At 32.3% G+C, this 14,401-nt stretch overlaps 2 protein-coding genes across 2 annotated transcripts in view; both read left to right on the forward strand.

Annotated features, from left to right (window-relative positions):
- Positions 1-14,401, forward strand: part of LOC134693380 (coiled-coil domain-containing protein 115-like) — a 483,686-nt gene that overhangs the window by 138,072 nt on the left and 331,213 nt on the right. The window lies entirely within an intron of this gene.
- The window catches only part of LOC134693635 (nucleolar complex protein 2 homolog), a 142,109-nt gene that overhangs the window by 21,264 nt on the left and 106,444 nt on the right, over positions 1-14,401 (forward strand). The window contains exon 12 of the mRNA XM_063554475.1: positions 1,537-1,648. Within this exon, the coding sequence (XP_063410545.1) occupies positions 1,537-1,648 (112 nt within the window). The remainder of the gene's footprint in view (positions 1-1,536; positions 1,649-14,401) is intronic.

Consider the following 14,401-nt stretch of genomic DNA (forward strand, 5'->3'; position numbering starts at 1 on the left):
ATTAGTTATTTTTATTAGCTAGCTTATAGGTAAATATTAAAATTAATCCCTGTTGGTCAACTAAAACTTTCCGATTCTCCTGTGACCTGTACTATATTGAAAAGCTTCAACACACGTTCTTATGTACATTCATGTATATATTTACGTCCAGTAGCAAGTTGTAAGCTTCTTGAAGAAGAGAACATGTTAAAAGCATTCTCTGTAAACATTCCGTTGGAAGATATGTCAACCTACCTGGACACGTTATTCTACCAATTTTTAAGTCATTGGTTTGACCTACCAGAGTTCGAACCCACAACCTACCGCACTAGAATCAACGGCACACGCTAGCCGATACAACCAGACAATGCTGACCATAATCAGAAAAAGAAACATGAAAACAATATTTTCATTCAAAACCAAAAATATATTTCATACTTTTATTAAAGATAAATAAAAATCATGAATTGCCTTATACATTGAAGACTTCCATAGAAAAGGCGTTTCATGATTTTGTTTGAATTAATTATGAATAATTATTAATTTTTTGGTCAATGAATTATTTTATCGATTAGCATTTGTTGTTCAGTTAGTTGATTATCAATAGTGTAAACATTGGTAGCAATCGCGTTATTGATTCAGGAATAAACCAAGGCAAGTAATAAGCCAGCATACTTATAGGGGTGTTAATACTCATGAGTTACCTTTTCCTCTTTTTTTTCTCTTTAAAGAACCTGTCTTCAACCAGTCTTGTAATGACATTGACATTATGATTTGTTTCATTTTTTAAAATTTTGATTTGTATTCGGAACACTAACTTATTTTACCGTCACCACTATGGTAAAAACTGCAATCGCTGCTGCAGATTGGACACACTGTATGTAGTGTGCCGGTAGATAATTTGAAACTCGAAACTTGCATATTGATAATGTAAAATACATAATTTAAAAGAAAAAGACACTTCGAAAGTTTGGTCGTCGTTTCAAAAGTGAGGCATTTGCCTCATTTGCCTCCATTACGCTACGGCCCTGCATGAACCGTTGCACAAAAAATAAAGACTTTGATGTGAACCTCTTGTGACTGAGTCACTGTCTTCTTGAATATATAAACTCTCCGGCTGTCACAAGTTTCCTTGATATTCCAGATTTAGTACTTAGTATACACATTTATGATATGAATGGTTTACGGCTTTTAAAAAAGTATTTCTTGACGATCCCTGCCAAGTGTTTGAATTGTATTTGAAAAATACTGAGCACGCAAAATAAGCATTTGAAAATCACGATGCACATAAAATTAAATAAGCAAAACACCTTGAACAAGGCACCTGTCTTGCACGACTGAACGTCAAAAAAAGAAGTAAAAACACGTTGAACGTGAAATAAAAAACGGCGATCACGTTGCACAAAAATAACCCTTTACCACCCTCATCAATGTTAGACAATACCATGACCAATATTTGCTTGTAACAATTTGATATGAACTGTGGTTGAAAGTTTTCTCATAAACAATTATACTACACACATCTCCTGATTTGTATCTTATAAAATTCATTTTCAGACTGACCCCTACAGCAAGATATTTTCCTCTACGTTTCCACTGTATAAAGATGATGAACACGTTATCAGAATCTACAAACACCTTCATACCGGTCCTGCCATTCCTGTTAGAGGTAGGAACTTATTTAGCATTATTATTTCGGTTCTTTAAAAAGAATTCTAAACTTATAGTATGTTGAAGGATTGATTTAGGATAGGAACTCTTCAGCATTTATTTATCTTTGAAAGAATTGGAAATCTGAATATGAAAAGTTTATTGAATAATGTGAAAAGATTGATTTAGGTTATTTGCTTATAACTAATCAAAGAAGAGCCAATATTAATAGGTAGAAGAATTGTACAGCATCAAAATTATACAATTAAATTACTGTAAGGGCTATTCCAGAAAAAAGTGTAAGGGGGGGGGGGGGGGGGGATTGGAAGGCATATTGTATTAATAATTCATGGGTGATGGGTATCAGAGTAACTTTTCACATATTAAATGCACTATAATTCTCAATTACAATTGTCTGGGTGGCGGGTGCTGACAAAAACTGCCTTCCAACCCCCATACATTTTTTTTCTGGAATAGCCTTAAGCCTTTTGCACAAGTTATGTCAATATTATTATACTCTAATTATTTCTATAAAGTAAATTAATAAGATTTAATAAGTTTGTTCTTATCATCTGTAGTTATATTAAAATATGACAATGATTTAAGGATGTTTGCTTTTCTTATTTTTGAGTTTTGGTTAGATACTTGGAATCCTCTAGTTTTAGTACCAATAAAAATTTTGAACACTAAACCTTTTTTTTCTTTTCATAATTTTACATTGTTTAAAAAAACATTTTTAGAAAATCTTACATAACCAGTGTTATTTTTTCACAGTTTTTGAATGACAAAAGGGTGTCAATGTTAGATATATGGAAAATCTAGAGAGAAACAGTTCCCACAAAATTTTAATTGGCTTATATTTCCAAAACAAGCACACTGACTCTTCTTTTAAAAAAAACGCTTGTTATTTTGAAGCAAATGTCCTTAATCCTAATATGTTTTTATTTCAATTTTATGTGCATGTTATTTACAGGTTTATGAACGAGTTATTACAAGTTTAAACCAGAAGTATCAAGAAAAAAAAAATTCATGATGACATGATTTTTAGTTTTCTTGAGAAATAATGAGTTATCTCCCATTATAAAGATGGGAAAAATAGGCTGAAGATAAATTTGAGTTATCTCCCTTAGCATAGTAAAGAATGGAAGTAAACTGCAAGATGTGAAAAGGCTGAAGTATCAAGAAAAAGAAAATTCATGATGGCATGATTTTTAGTTTTCTTGAGAAAGAATGAGTTATCTCCCATTGAATAGTAGCGAAAAAATAACCTGAAGATAAATTTGAGTTATCTCCTTTTGTATAATATCCATTTGAGTCGTCTGAAGTAATATATAAGCAAAGTGTCTTATTTTGTGAATTAAAATCCCTTCTAAATAATTTTGAATGCAAACAATGTGCATTTTATTTTGAAAATGAAGATTATTATAAAACAAATAACCTCATCTCTCTTAGATGTGTTAAACTTTTTATTTGGTTATGAAAACTTGTGGTAGTGTTACTTTTAAAGACATTTATTATAATATTATAAAACAAAGATGGATGAGCCTTATTATAATGAAATATTAAATTTAATGTCCCTAGAACTAGTTTGCACTGTCACCACATTTCTTTTTGATACAGTTGATAGATCATCGTAATGATAATTTTGTGATTTTGCAAAGATTCATAATGAAAGAATGTCATTGAAGTATACAAAAAATGTTGAATATATAAACCAAAATTTATGGTCGTTCTGACTGGTATTAGGTCAATAAAACAGGAATTTACTGAACCTGTTGAACTGATCTGTAAAAATAGAGGATGTTTTTCTTTGCTTTAAAGTTATTATCCTACTAATCTCAATTTCAACTATTTTATGATAATAATTGTCAATGGGTATTGGAGAACAGAAATGCTATAAAAATCTTTCTTATAACGGAATGAAACTCATTCAGAGATGTGGAAATATATACCATGCCGAACTTTTCCAATATCTCTGCTGGACAAATAAATATGTAATGGCACAACCAGGCAGGACAAGTCAAAATATTTCATATTTTCTAATGGCACAATCAGTCAGGACAAGTCAAAATATTTTATATTTTCTAATGGCACAATCAGGCAGGACAAGTCAAAATATTTTATATTTTCTAATGGCACAATCAGTCAGGACAAGTCAAAATATTTTATATTTTCTAATGGCACAATCAGTCAGGACAAGTCAAAATATTTTATATTTTCTAATGGCACAATCAGTCAGGACAAGTCAAAATATTTTATATTTTCTAATGGCACAATCAGGCAGGACAAGTCAAAATATTTTATATTTTCTAATGGCACAATCAGTCAGGACAAGTCAAAATATTTTATATTTTCTAATGGCACAATCAGTCAGGACAAGTCAAAATATTTTATATTTTCTAATGGCACAATCAGGCAGGACAAGTCAAAATATTTTATATTTTCTAATGGCACAATCAGGCAGGACAAGTCTAAATATTTTATATTTTCTAATGGCACAATCAGTCAGGACAAGTCAAAATATTTTATATTTTCTAATGGCACAATCAGTCAGGACAAGTCAAAATATTTTATATTTTCTAATGGCACAATCAGTCAGGACAAGTCAAAATATTTTATATTTTCTAATGGCACAATCAGGCAGGACAAGTCAAAATATTTTATATTTTCTAATGGCACAATCAGGCAGGACAAGTCAAAATATTTTATATTTTCTAATGGCACAATCAGTCAGGACAAGTCAAAATATTTTATATTTTCTAATGGCACAATCAGCATACCCGTAGCCAAGGGGGGTTCATCTCCCCTTGAAAACAAATAAGCACTGTTAAAGTCAATGTTCTGTTCGAAATTGTGACTGTTAAAGTCTAGCTTGTGAGTACAACGAACCCCCCCATGGAAATTCCTGGCTACGGGCCTGATCAGGCAGGACAAGTCAAAATATTTTTGTATTTTCTAATGGCACAATCAGTCAGGACAAGTCAACATATTTTCTAATGGCACAATTGGTCAGGACAAGTCTAAATATTTTCTAGACATGTATGTATAGTATTTCATCTCAGACAAGTGAAGACTTTTGATATTTTCTCAGTCCTGATTCATCAAATATACAAATGATATACAAAAAAAAAAGTAATGAATTTAGATATACATGTGGGTGTTTTATTCAAAACTCAGGTTCTTTTGGTAGTGCTTTAAAATTGGATAACAATAACCTTATATGTAACAGTGAGTTTATATTTGTAACCAATCTAGATAATTAAAGTATATTACATTAATTCCAAATGTTTTATAAAAAAAAATAACTGTCAGTGTTCTCCTTTTTTCACTAAAGTAAGGTGGGTGTTTTGAAAAAAACACTTGCAACCGGGTGATTTTTTTTAATATTTTCAACCGGGTTTATTTTTTTTTATACTGTGGTTTGGGGTCACAAATAGAAGTGTGCCTTTTCGGTTGTTTTGATACTTTCATTTCAATTTCATCAATTTCAATTCAACTATCCGTTTTAGTTGACTTGTATGGCTTAGAATTTTCCTTATCACCATCGCCATCTGCCTTTCCATTCCCCCGATTAATAAAAGAAAACATTGAAATTTGACGATCCGCCATTTTTGTCAATGAAAACAAATCTGCGAGGCGCGATTAATATTTAAATTTTTACGGTGCGGAACCGAAAAAAATCCGGAATTTGAAAAAAAAGCCGACCACCTCCTGAAATGGAAAGGTGGTCGGCTTTGAAAAGAAGATGGTCGGCACAACCGGCTTAAATGCCGAATGGAAAACACTGACTGTGTATCTGTATGATTAGCTTATAACAGTGTGTGTTCTGACCTTATGCCACTCTGTGTAATGATAGCTGAATAATGTTTGGAAGATCTTTTTATAATATTTCTGGGAAATCATCTTTGACAAGAGAAACATAAAATGATGGCTATATACTGGTAATGTCTACAGGTTAAATATAGTTAAAGTATTTATTAATAAACCATGAGAAGAGGTCAAGATCAGGTGACTGCTATATTTCATAATATTTGTGTCACAAATGACCCTTGATAAAAATCACTTGTTAAAGACACAATCCTCTGTTCCTCAATTGTGGAAGTTATTCATTATTGACTTGGAATTAGGATCAGAATTAGTTGCTGTATTTTGTATTTGGTTATTCATTTGTGCTCCGTACATTAATCAGGCAGTTATTTATTCTTGTTTCACTTTTGTCAATCCATGGTTTTCTTGATTTCTTGTTTTATGTTTGTCATTTTAGGGTCTTTTATAGTTTACTATACGGTATGGGATTTGCTTATTGTTGAAGGCTGTATAGTGACCTAAAGTTTTTCAGTCTATGTAAACCTTACATAAGCTTGACAAGCATCCTCTTATTTACAAGTTTTCATAAAGCCAATTAACACCATCTAAAAACGTTCCCTAATCGGTGGTTGTATCACCAAAGGTGTTTAAATATTCATCAGACGTCTTAGTTGAAGGTTTCAGTGATATGTACTTGATTAAGTTCTTTTCCTGTATTTAAAATTGAGAAAGGAAATGGTGAATGTTTCAAAGTGACAACAACCCGACCATAGAGCCGACAACAGCCGAAGGCCACCAATGGGTCTTCAATGTAGCGATAATTCCCGCACCTGTAGGTATCCTTCAGCTGGCCCCTAAAAAATATGTATACTAGTACAGTGATAATGGATGTTATACTAAACTCCAAATTATAAACAAATTCAACATTATTGACTTTAATTGTAGGTTCTTTTACTTAACATTTGTTAGTTGCCATTGAAAAGTTTAGTTAAGTTTAGCATACCCAAGTTTTGCTTATTGACTCTTAACTGTTCAAAGTCCATGTAAAAAATGTATGACACACAGTTATATTAATACTGTCATTTCAAGTCTTTTTTTAAGATGTCTGGGGTGATACAGTTGTGTGACAACATCAGATTAGAATATTTCTTTATGAAACCTTGTAAATAAGAAGATTCTTGTCAAGTTAAATAGGTCTAGTGTATATGAACTTGAAATCTGTTTTAATGTATTGATAGTTTATGGTACTTTATTGTAATGGTATGCTCATTTAAGTCAATTGATATAGATAAAAAGGGGGGGGGGTAGATTTTTAAAACTTCAGTTGAACCTGTCACATGTTTATGTTCTAAATTGTTGACTAATCTCTTATTTTAATATTCTGATATTTGGAGAATGGAGGGTTGATTTTGAATCTCAATAGATTCTGTCAAAATCTATTCACAACCCTTTTAGTTTCAACTGCAGATTAATAAACCTCAACAGATTTTATATACACCCATCTCGATAAAGAAAGCCATTTTAAAAGATGCCTTTAAATTGTACTGCAGTCTGATTGATGATGTATACCCACATCTTCATTGCTTAATATTTGACACATTATAGTATGACTTATAGCTGATTGCTGAATCTAATTGCCATCAGACGTCTGTGACAGATAATTATCTCATAAAATCTGAATTTACTGATTTTATACAAGGTTATTATCTAGATATTTTATACAAGGTTATTATCTAGATATTTTATACAAGGCTAATATCTAGACATTTCATGTTCAAGGCTAATATGGAGACATTTTTACCTTTTTAACAGAAAAAATAAATTGATCATCATGTTAAGTTTATAACTGTCCTATTTTTAGGATATGGTATTTTCTGTGGAGTACAGATAACATTTTTTTTCATCAAATGGTAATATGAAACGTTTTTCACTATGAGTTGGCTTTAAATATAAGGAAAAAGTGTTAATTTACTGAAATTAGCATATTTCATACCCTTAAGTGTTACAAAAGAGTTTTGTGTTGAATTACGTAAAACAACATTGGATTTCATAATGAGGACAGACTGAAAAAGACATTTCTTCACAATTTGGCATGATAGATGAAAAAATGAAAAAAAAATTCAACACAAAAAATATTACAATGTTAGAAGCTAAACGAGTTTTATGCAAATTTGTCATATTGATTTATGACAAATTTAATATCACAATTATTATTCCAATTAAGGGCCCTTGATTGGAATTAAAAATATTCTTATTAATTTATATGTCAATCTCTTAACATGGGTCAGTCATTTATTGTCCCCTTCCATAGGACAGTCATAGTTTCTAATGACCATACTTGCAAATGGCACCAAGGGAGTCCCTGAATTTTAGTCCCAGAAACATGGATCGAACCAATTAGAAATTAGAGTTATTCAGATATACATGTACTGTGACACAGTTCTGAATAAGAAAACCATTATTTATATTATTATGAATAATAATTAAGACATACTGGAATGTGTGCATTTTTAAAGGTTCCGAGAACTAATTATTTTTTATCTTTTATTAAATTGAAAGTTGAGTTTAACTGTGATGTGACCTTGAAGAAGTTGAATGTCTGTTTAAAAGTCAGTGACAAACATGCAGATAATTTAATTATTTTTTACAGAATGAATTAGTTAAAATAGAATTTAGCACACAAATTAAACAAATTGTAATTTAAAGAATGTGTATTTTAATTAATATCTTAAAACAATTTGCCAAATTGCCAATATATAAAATGTCACAAGTACATTATGTCCTAGATCTCCATACTTTTAACTTTATTCTTCACAATAATAATAACAAAAATAATAATAACAATAACAATAGCATACATACATACACGTAGTATGGTGACCTATGATGCTTAACTTCTACGTCATTTTGCCTCTGGTGGAGAGCTTTCTCATTGGCAATCATACCTCATCTTCTTATTTTTAGATAGTGCTGTTTTAAACTTTAATTTTGTTTTTACAGTTTGTGAGAGAAAAACAGTTACAGCTTGTACTAACAGTTATTAACCTTTCTAATATTGTGAAATATTGACATGTTTTCTAATGTTGATTGTTTTTCAACATGTTCAATATCATTTGACATTTCACAATTGTTTTTGTTATGATAAAATAAAGATACAATGACGAAGACATAATCTTCAGAAACTGTTTAATTGAAGTTCAGAGTTGGCATGTCAGTAACTGCTAGTAATCCTATGTTAATATGTTAATATAAGGTTATAATTGTCATTCTGCTAAGTTTCTAATTTTACCTATTCTGACATTGGTCTCATGCTTTCTTTTAAACTGAATTTTTATATTCACATATTATTTCTGTGTGTTTTTTTTATTCCACATCAGCTAGGAGGAGGGGGGGGGGGGGGGGGGGGGGGTGTGATCTCACAAAACATGTTGAACCAGCAAAGTGTTTGCACCTGTTCCAAGTAAGGAACTTCTAATCTTTGTTAGCCTTGTTTTATTTTTGTGCCCCATTTATTATGCCCCATTTATGGGCATTATGTTTTCTGGTCTGTGCATCCATCTGTTTGTTCATCTGTCCGTTTGTCAGTCTGTCTGTCTGTTCGTCCTGTTTCAGGTTAAAGTTTTGGTTAAAGTTTTTGGTCGAGGTCGTTTTTGATGAAGTTGAAGTGCAATCAACTTGAAACTTAGTAAACATGTTCCCTATGATATGATCTTTCTTTTTTAAATTAGAGATTTTATCCCATTTCACGGTCCACTGAACATAGAAAATGATAATGCAGATGGGGTATCGGTGTACTTGGGACACATTATTGTTTAATGTTAATTCATGTATATGCTACAGATTTAAGTGTGGCGTCCATTTTACTGAACAAGTGTACATTATTGTTAAGGGGTCAGCTGAAGCCTGTCTCAGGGTGTGAGTGAACTTGCTGCATTGAATACCCATTACCTTAGCTGCATTTGGCAAAACTTTTAGGTATTTTTGGTCCTCAATGCTCTTCACCTTCGTATTTTTTTTGGGCCTTTAAAATATTTTTAGATTGTCATTGATGAATCTTTTGTAGAATAAACATGTGTCTGGCGTAAATATAAAATTTTAATCCTGGTATCTATGATGAGTTTATTTGTGGCTTTGAGCTGCACTCTTAAACACTAAAATAAAAAATATTACATATTAAAGTATGCTCTCTTATAATGTTGATCAATATGACCTTGATTACACCACAACATTTACTCCTTACGCACCTGGTAAAATTTAAGGTATGACAGGAACTAGGTAAATAAAAAGAAAGATTTCAATTGTCTATACAAACTATTGTATTAAGATATTTATGTAATTCTAATTGCATGCTGGTTGAAATTTTAATTATTTGTAGATAAACTTTGAGTTACCTCCCTTTGAATATCATTTTACTCCACACATATGCATCTGTTAGAGCTTCATCTGTGCTAGTATAATCAATTTTGATTTGAACAACTTTAAATTTCTAAGTATTATTTGTTGAAACATAAAGTTTCTCTGGAACCAATTTTATTTCAATTGTCATACTAAAGTAACTGAACAGGATGTTTTTAAACTCATGCAAGTTGAAGGCCGTATAGGTGAATGGTTTAATTTTCATAATTCTTAGTAAAGAAAAATAAATTACTTAATTCTCTTAGGAAATTTTGTTAACATGAAATTGAAATATATAATTGAAACAAAATGAATGAATTAAATGAAAAAAAATTAAAAAGATTTACCAAAAACTGTTTACAAAATTGCTTTATCAGATAAAAGATGTACTTTGTTTTATGAACAGGGTTTAAAAGATATGGTTAGAATGAATGTGGTACAATAGGCTAGAGGTATACTGGGGGGGGGGGGAGGGGGAGGGTTGAGGTCTCCAAAAACATATTTAACCCTGCCTCATTTTTGTGCCTGTCCCAAGTCAGGAGCCTCTGGCCTAATTGTTAGTTTTGTATACAGTAAAACTAATTTTATAGTTTCTTTTATATATTTAGTTTAGTATGACGTCCATTTTACCTAAACTAGTACCAAAAAATGTATTCTTCTTTGCTTAGGGGCCAGCTGACTCAGGCCCCAGGTGCTGGATTTTCTCATGGCCTTCAGCTATTATCTGCTATGTGGTCGGGTTGTTGTCTCTTTGACTCATTCCCCTTTTCCCTTTTTCAATTTTATGTTCCATTCAAATATTATGTCCAGTAATGTTTAACCCTGTTTCGTCACTCAGTATTATAATACAAATGTTAAAGCTTATCATGTGTAAATGATTCTGTACTAGAACAGTCCCCTGGCCTGCGTTTCACAAAAAAAGTTTTGAGGTTCAGATGCTATATTCCCTTGAAGTTTTACAGGAATTTGTATTCAGAAAGGATTTATTGAGTACAATGAGTGGGGAATCCAGGAGGCAGGAGTCCTCTTTTTAATTTTTTTTTTTTTTTAGAATTAATGCATTTAAATGGGGACATATGGTTGGGACCCCCACTTCATTCTTGGTTTGTAATCCCCCTTTATAAAAATGGCTGATTCTGCCCCTGTATTTACTTATTTGCACCCAGCACATGCTGTTTATATCAGAGGATGATGTTAGTTGTAGGTGGTAATATTAGTGTAAATATAAGTATACATAATAAGGTATTGTAACAATTACAGACATTATAGAAATTAGTAATGGACAATATATATTGGCAAGAAAGCAATTCATAGTTTTGATATAACATTCCAGATATAATTAATTCAAGGCCATTGGAGGGTCTTGTGTACTTTTGTGATCTACAGAAAATAGCCACTATCTTGCTGCATGATATGTGAATTATAGGACCCAGGTATGACAAAATGTGAAACAATTCACGAGAGAACAGAAGCATATATAAGATAGCCGCTATCTTGCTTCATGATATGTGAATAATAAGACCCAGGTATGACAAAATGTGAAACATTTTTTAGTAAAAAAAAAACTGACTGCAAGTCTGAATTTGGCTGAAACAATGTGAGAAAAACAAATATGGGCATTGACATACAATGAAATATAAATAAGAATAAGAATATTTATAATACCAACCAAGGGCCTTTGATAGGTAGCATGACATTTCACATAAAACATCATGATTTGTAACAGAAAAATATGATTTTATAAATTGAAATGAATATAGATAATAATAAAAGCATATTTAGCACTAGATAACAGTTGGTTCCTGGCTTGAGTCTACTGTCACTGTGGCACATGTTTTGTGTGGTAAAACAGTTGGTTCCTGGCTTGAGTCTACCGTCACTGTGGCACATGTTTTGTGTGGTAAAACAGTTGGTTCCTGGCTTGAGTCTACCGTCACTGTGGCACATGTTTTGTGTGGTAAAACAGTTGGTTCCTGGCTTGAGTCTACCGTCACTGTGGCACATGTTTTGTGTGGTAAAACAGTTGGTTCCTGGCTTGAGTCTACCGTCACTGTGGCACATGTTTTGTGTGGTAAAACAGTTGGTTCCTGGCTTGATTCTACCGTCACTGTGGCACATGTTTTGTGTGGTAAAACAGTTGGTTCCTGGCTTGAGTCTACCGTCACTGTGGCACATGTTTTGTGTGGTAAAACAGTTGGTTCCTGGCTTGAGTCTACCGTCACTGTGGCACATGTTTTGTGTGGTAAAACAGTTGGTTCCTGGCTTGAGTCTACTGTCACTGTGGCACATGTTTTGTGTGGTAAAACAGTTGGTTCCTGGCTTGAGTCTACCGTCACTGTGGCACATGTTTTGTGTGATAAAACATGTTTAAAAGCTCTCTTAATATAAAACTGGTCCTATTGTTTTAATTTGATTTTGCTCCACAATGGTTCTCTAATTTACTGTTTGTGTTCTATTATGATTTGTATTTGAATTGGATTAACTTGTGATATTATGCTTAGCTGGACTACTTTTAAAACATCTAAACTCATTCCTTATATGAAGTTTTTCATATTTAGAATGGATATACAAATTATGATCATCATGTTTTACCCAGAGTTCCCTCTAACTTATATGCACTCAGCAATTTGGCCATTTTGTACTAGTTGAGTCCATGTGGTCATAAATGTATTGTTTATGTAAATATAGGTATAATTAATAAGTATGGCATCAATTAAAGTCAACATAACAGAGATCAGAAATGGACAGTATTAAAGAAATTATTTGTAGTTTTAATATAGCAATCAAATGACTACAAGGTCATGACAAGGTCTGATGTACTCTAAATATCTACATGAAACAGACACAATGTTTACTACATGACCAAAGATCTTGTTTTAATCTCACAAAGAATAGTTAGTTATTATGGGTCATTGGCAATGAGAATATAAATGGCTGAAATTGAAAATGATCTATGGGTTTCGGATTTAATTAAAGAAAAATAAATTTTCAAAACTACTTTTTGAAAATTTATTAAGAAATGAGAGCAGGTGACCTTCACATCTTGCATGGAGTGCTACACTTGATTTCATTGTATAAAGTTTACCAGAAAACAACCATCAATTCTATTATCTAAAGGACTTTGAAATAAACTAATTATTAACATAATAAATCTATATGGAAATTTGCTGAATTTATTAAACACAGTAATAATAGACAACTTTCGAGTTTGATGCATATCCGTCAAAAGCTTTGATTTTAGTGAACGTCACTCTTGCGTTTAGGTGCGTCGTCACTTCCGTTTCAATGTTGAGCGAGTGGTTGAAAAACTATAAAGCTATATTGCACAATTTATTCGGCAAGTTAAATTCTCATAATTGACAATCTGCACCGCTGTCATTAGGGAAGTGTGATTAAATATCTCCTGAACAAAATTTATTTCTAGTTTATCCTGCACAATGACGATCACTAAGAAGCTTGATGAAGTTTATAGTGCAGGGATACAGGCGAGCCCTCTATCTGTTAAATGATGTCACGAAGGCGTGTATAATTGATGAGTTTTTCCGGTGATGGATGAACTCAAAAGTGGTCTTTTGAAGTTGGTATGTTGACCCTCTCATGGTCTTTTTATTGTTTGTGTTGACTCTCATCTTCTATTCAGATGAGAGGCACAAATTATGGACACACAAGAGTCGAAAACAAAAATGATATTCAGTGGCGGATCCAGGGGGGTTCCTGGGTTGGAACCCCCCTTTTTTTGGATGATCAATGCATTTGAATGGGGACATATAGTTGGAATCCCCCCCCCCCCCCCCCCCCCCCCCCCCCCCCCCTTTTTAAATTGGCTGGATCCGCCCCTGATATTATATGTCCATGTGAACACAGAAGCCAAGATTATGATTTCAATGCTCAAATCAGAAAGAATTCCCTTATGTAGTACGATTGGAAATAAAATCTTCTTTCATCATGTGAGTATTGAAATCATTATATCTTGGCTTCTGTAACTTGTAAGTGTTTAGTGTGACAGAAAAATGAAAGCAGAGTATGTATTGTGAGTTCATACATAGTATCTATCAACAATTCAATGATATTAAGATATTTAGTTATACATATTACATTTGCCTCTTTAACTTTTTTAAATTCGAGCGTCACTGATGAGTCTTTTGTAGATGAAACGTGTGTCTGGCGTATATACTAAATTTAGTCCCGGTATCTATGATGAGTTTATTATTAATAGATAACGAAAATATAGAAATATGTGAACAAGTGACAGAAACGTCTGATGATGATCCGAAGACCTTAACATCTTAAATCTATGACTAATACTTACAAGGAAACAGTACTTTTAAAGTATACTGTTATAATGCCATGAGCGTATGATTAACCTAGTTTAAGTGTGATATTGTCTATATTAGATAATGGAGTGATGTCTGAGACATATGTTATGACCTCGTAAAACATGCACTGCCAACCATGCACTCACTTTTATCCAGACAAATTACAATGTTTGATGTATTTTATGATTATCTAACCTTAAAAGACACAAATTTTTGGTAGTTTTTTTTGCATGAATAATAGCCTAAATTGGGAA

The sequence above is a fragment of the Mytilus trossulus genome, chromosome 12 (assembly GCF_036588685.1).
Source record: "Mytilus trossulus isolate FHL-02 chromosome 12, PNRI_Mtr1.1.1.hap1, whole genome shotgun sequence".
NCBI classification, from domain to species: domain Eukaryota; kingdom Metazoa; phylum Mollusca; class Bivalvia; order Mytilida; family Mytilidae; genus Mytilus; species Mytilus trossulus.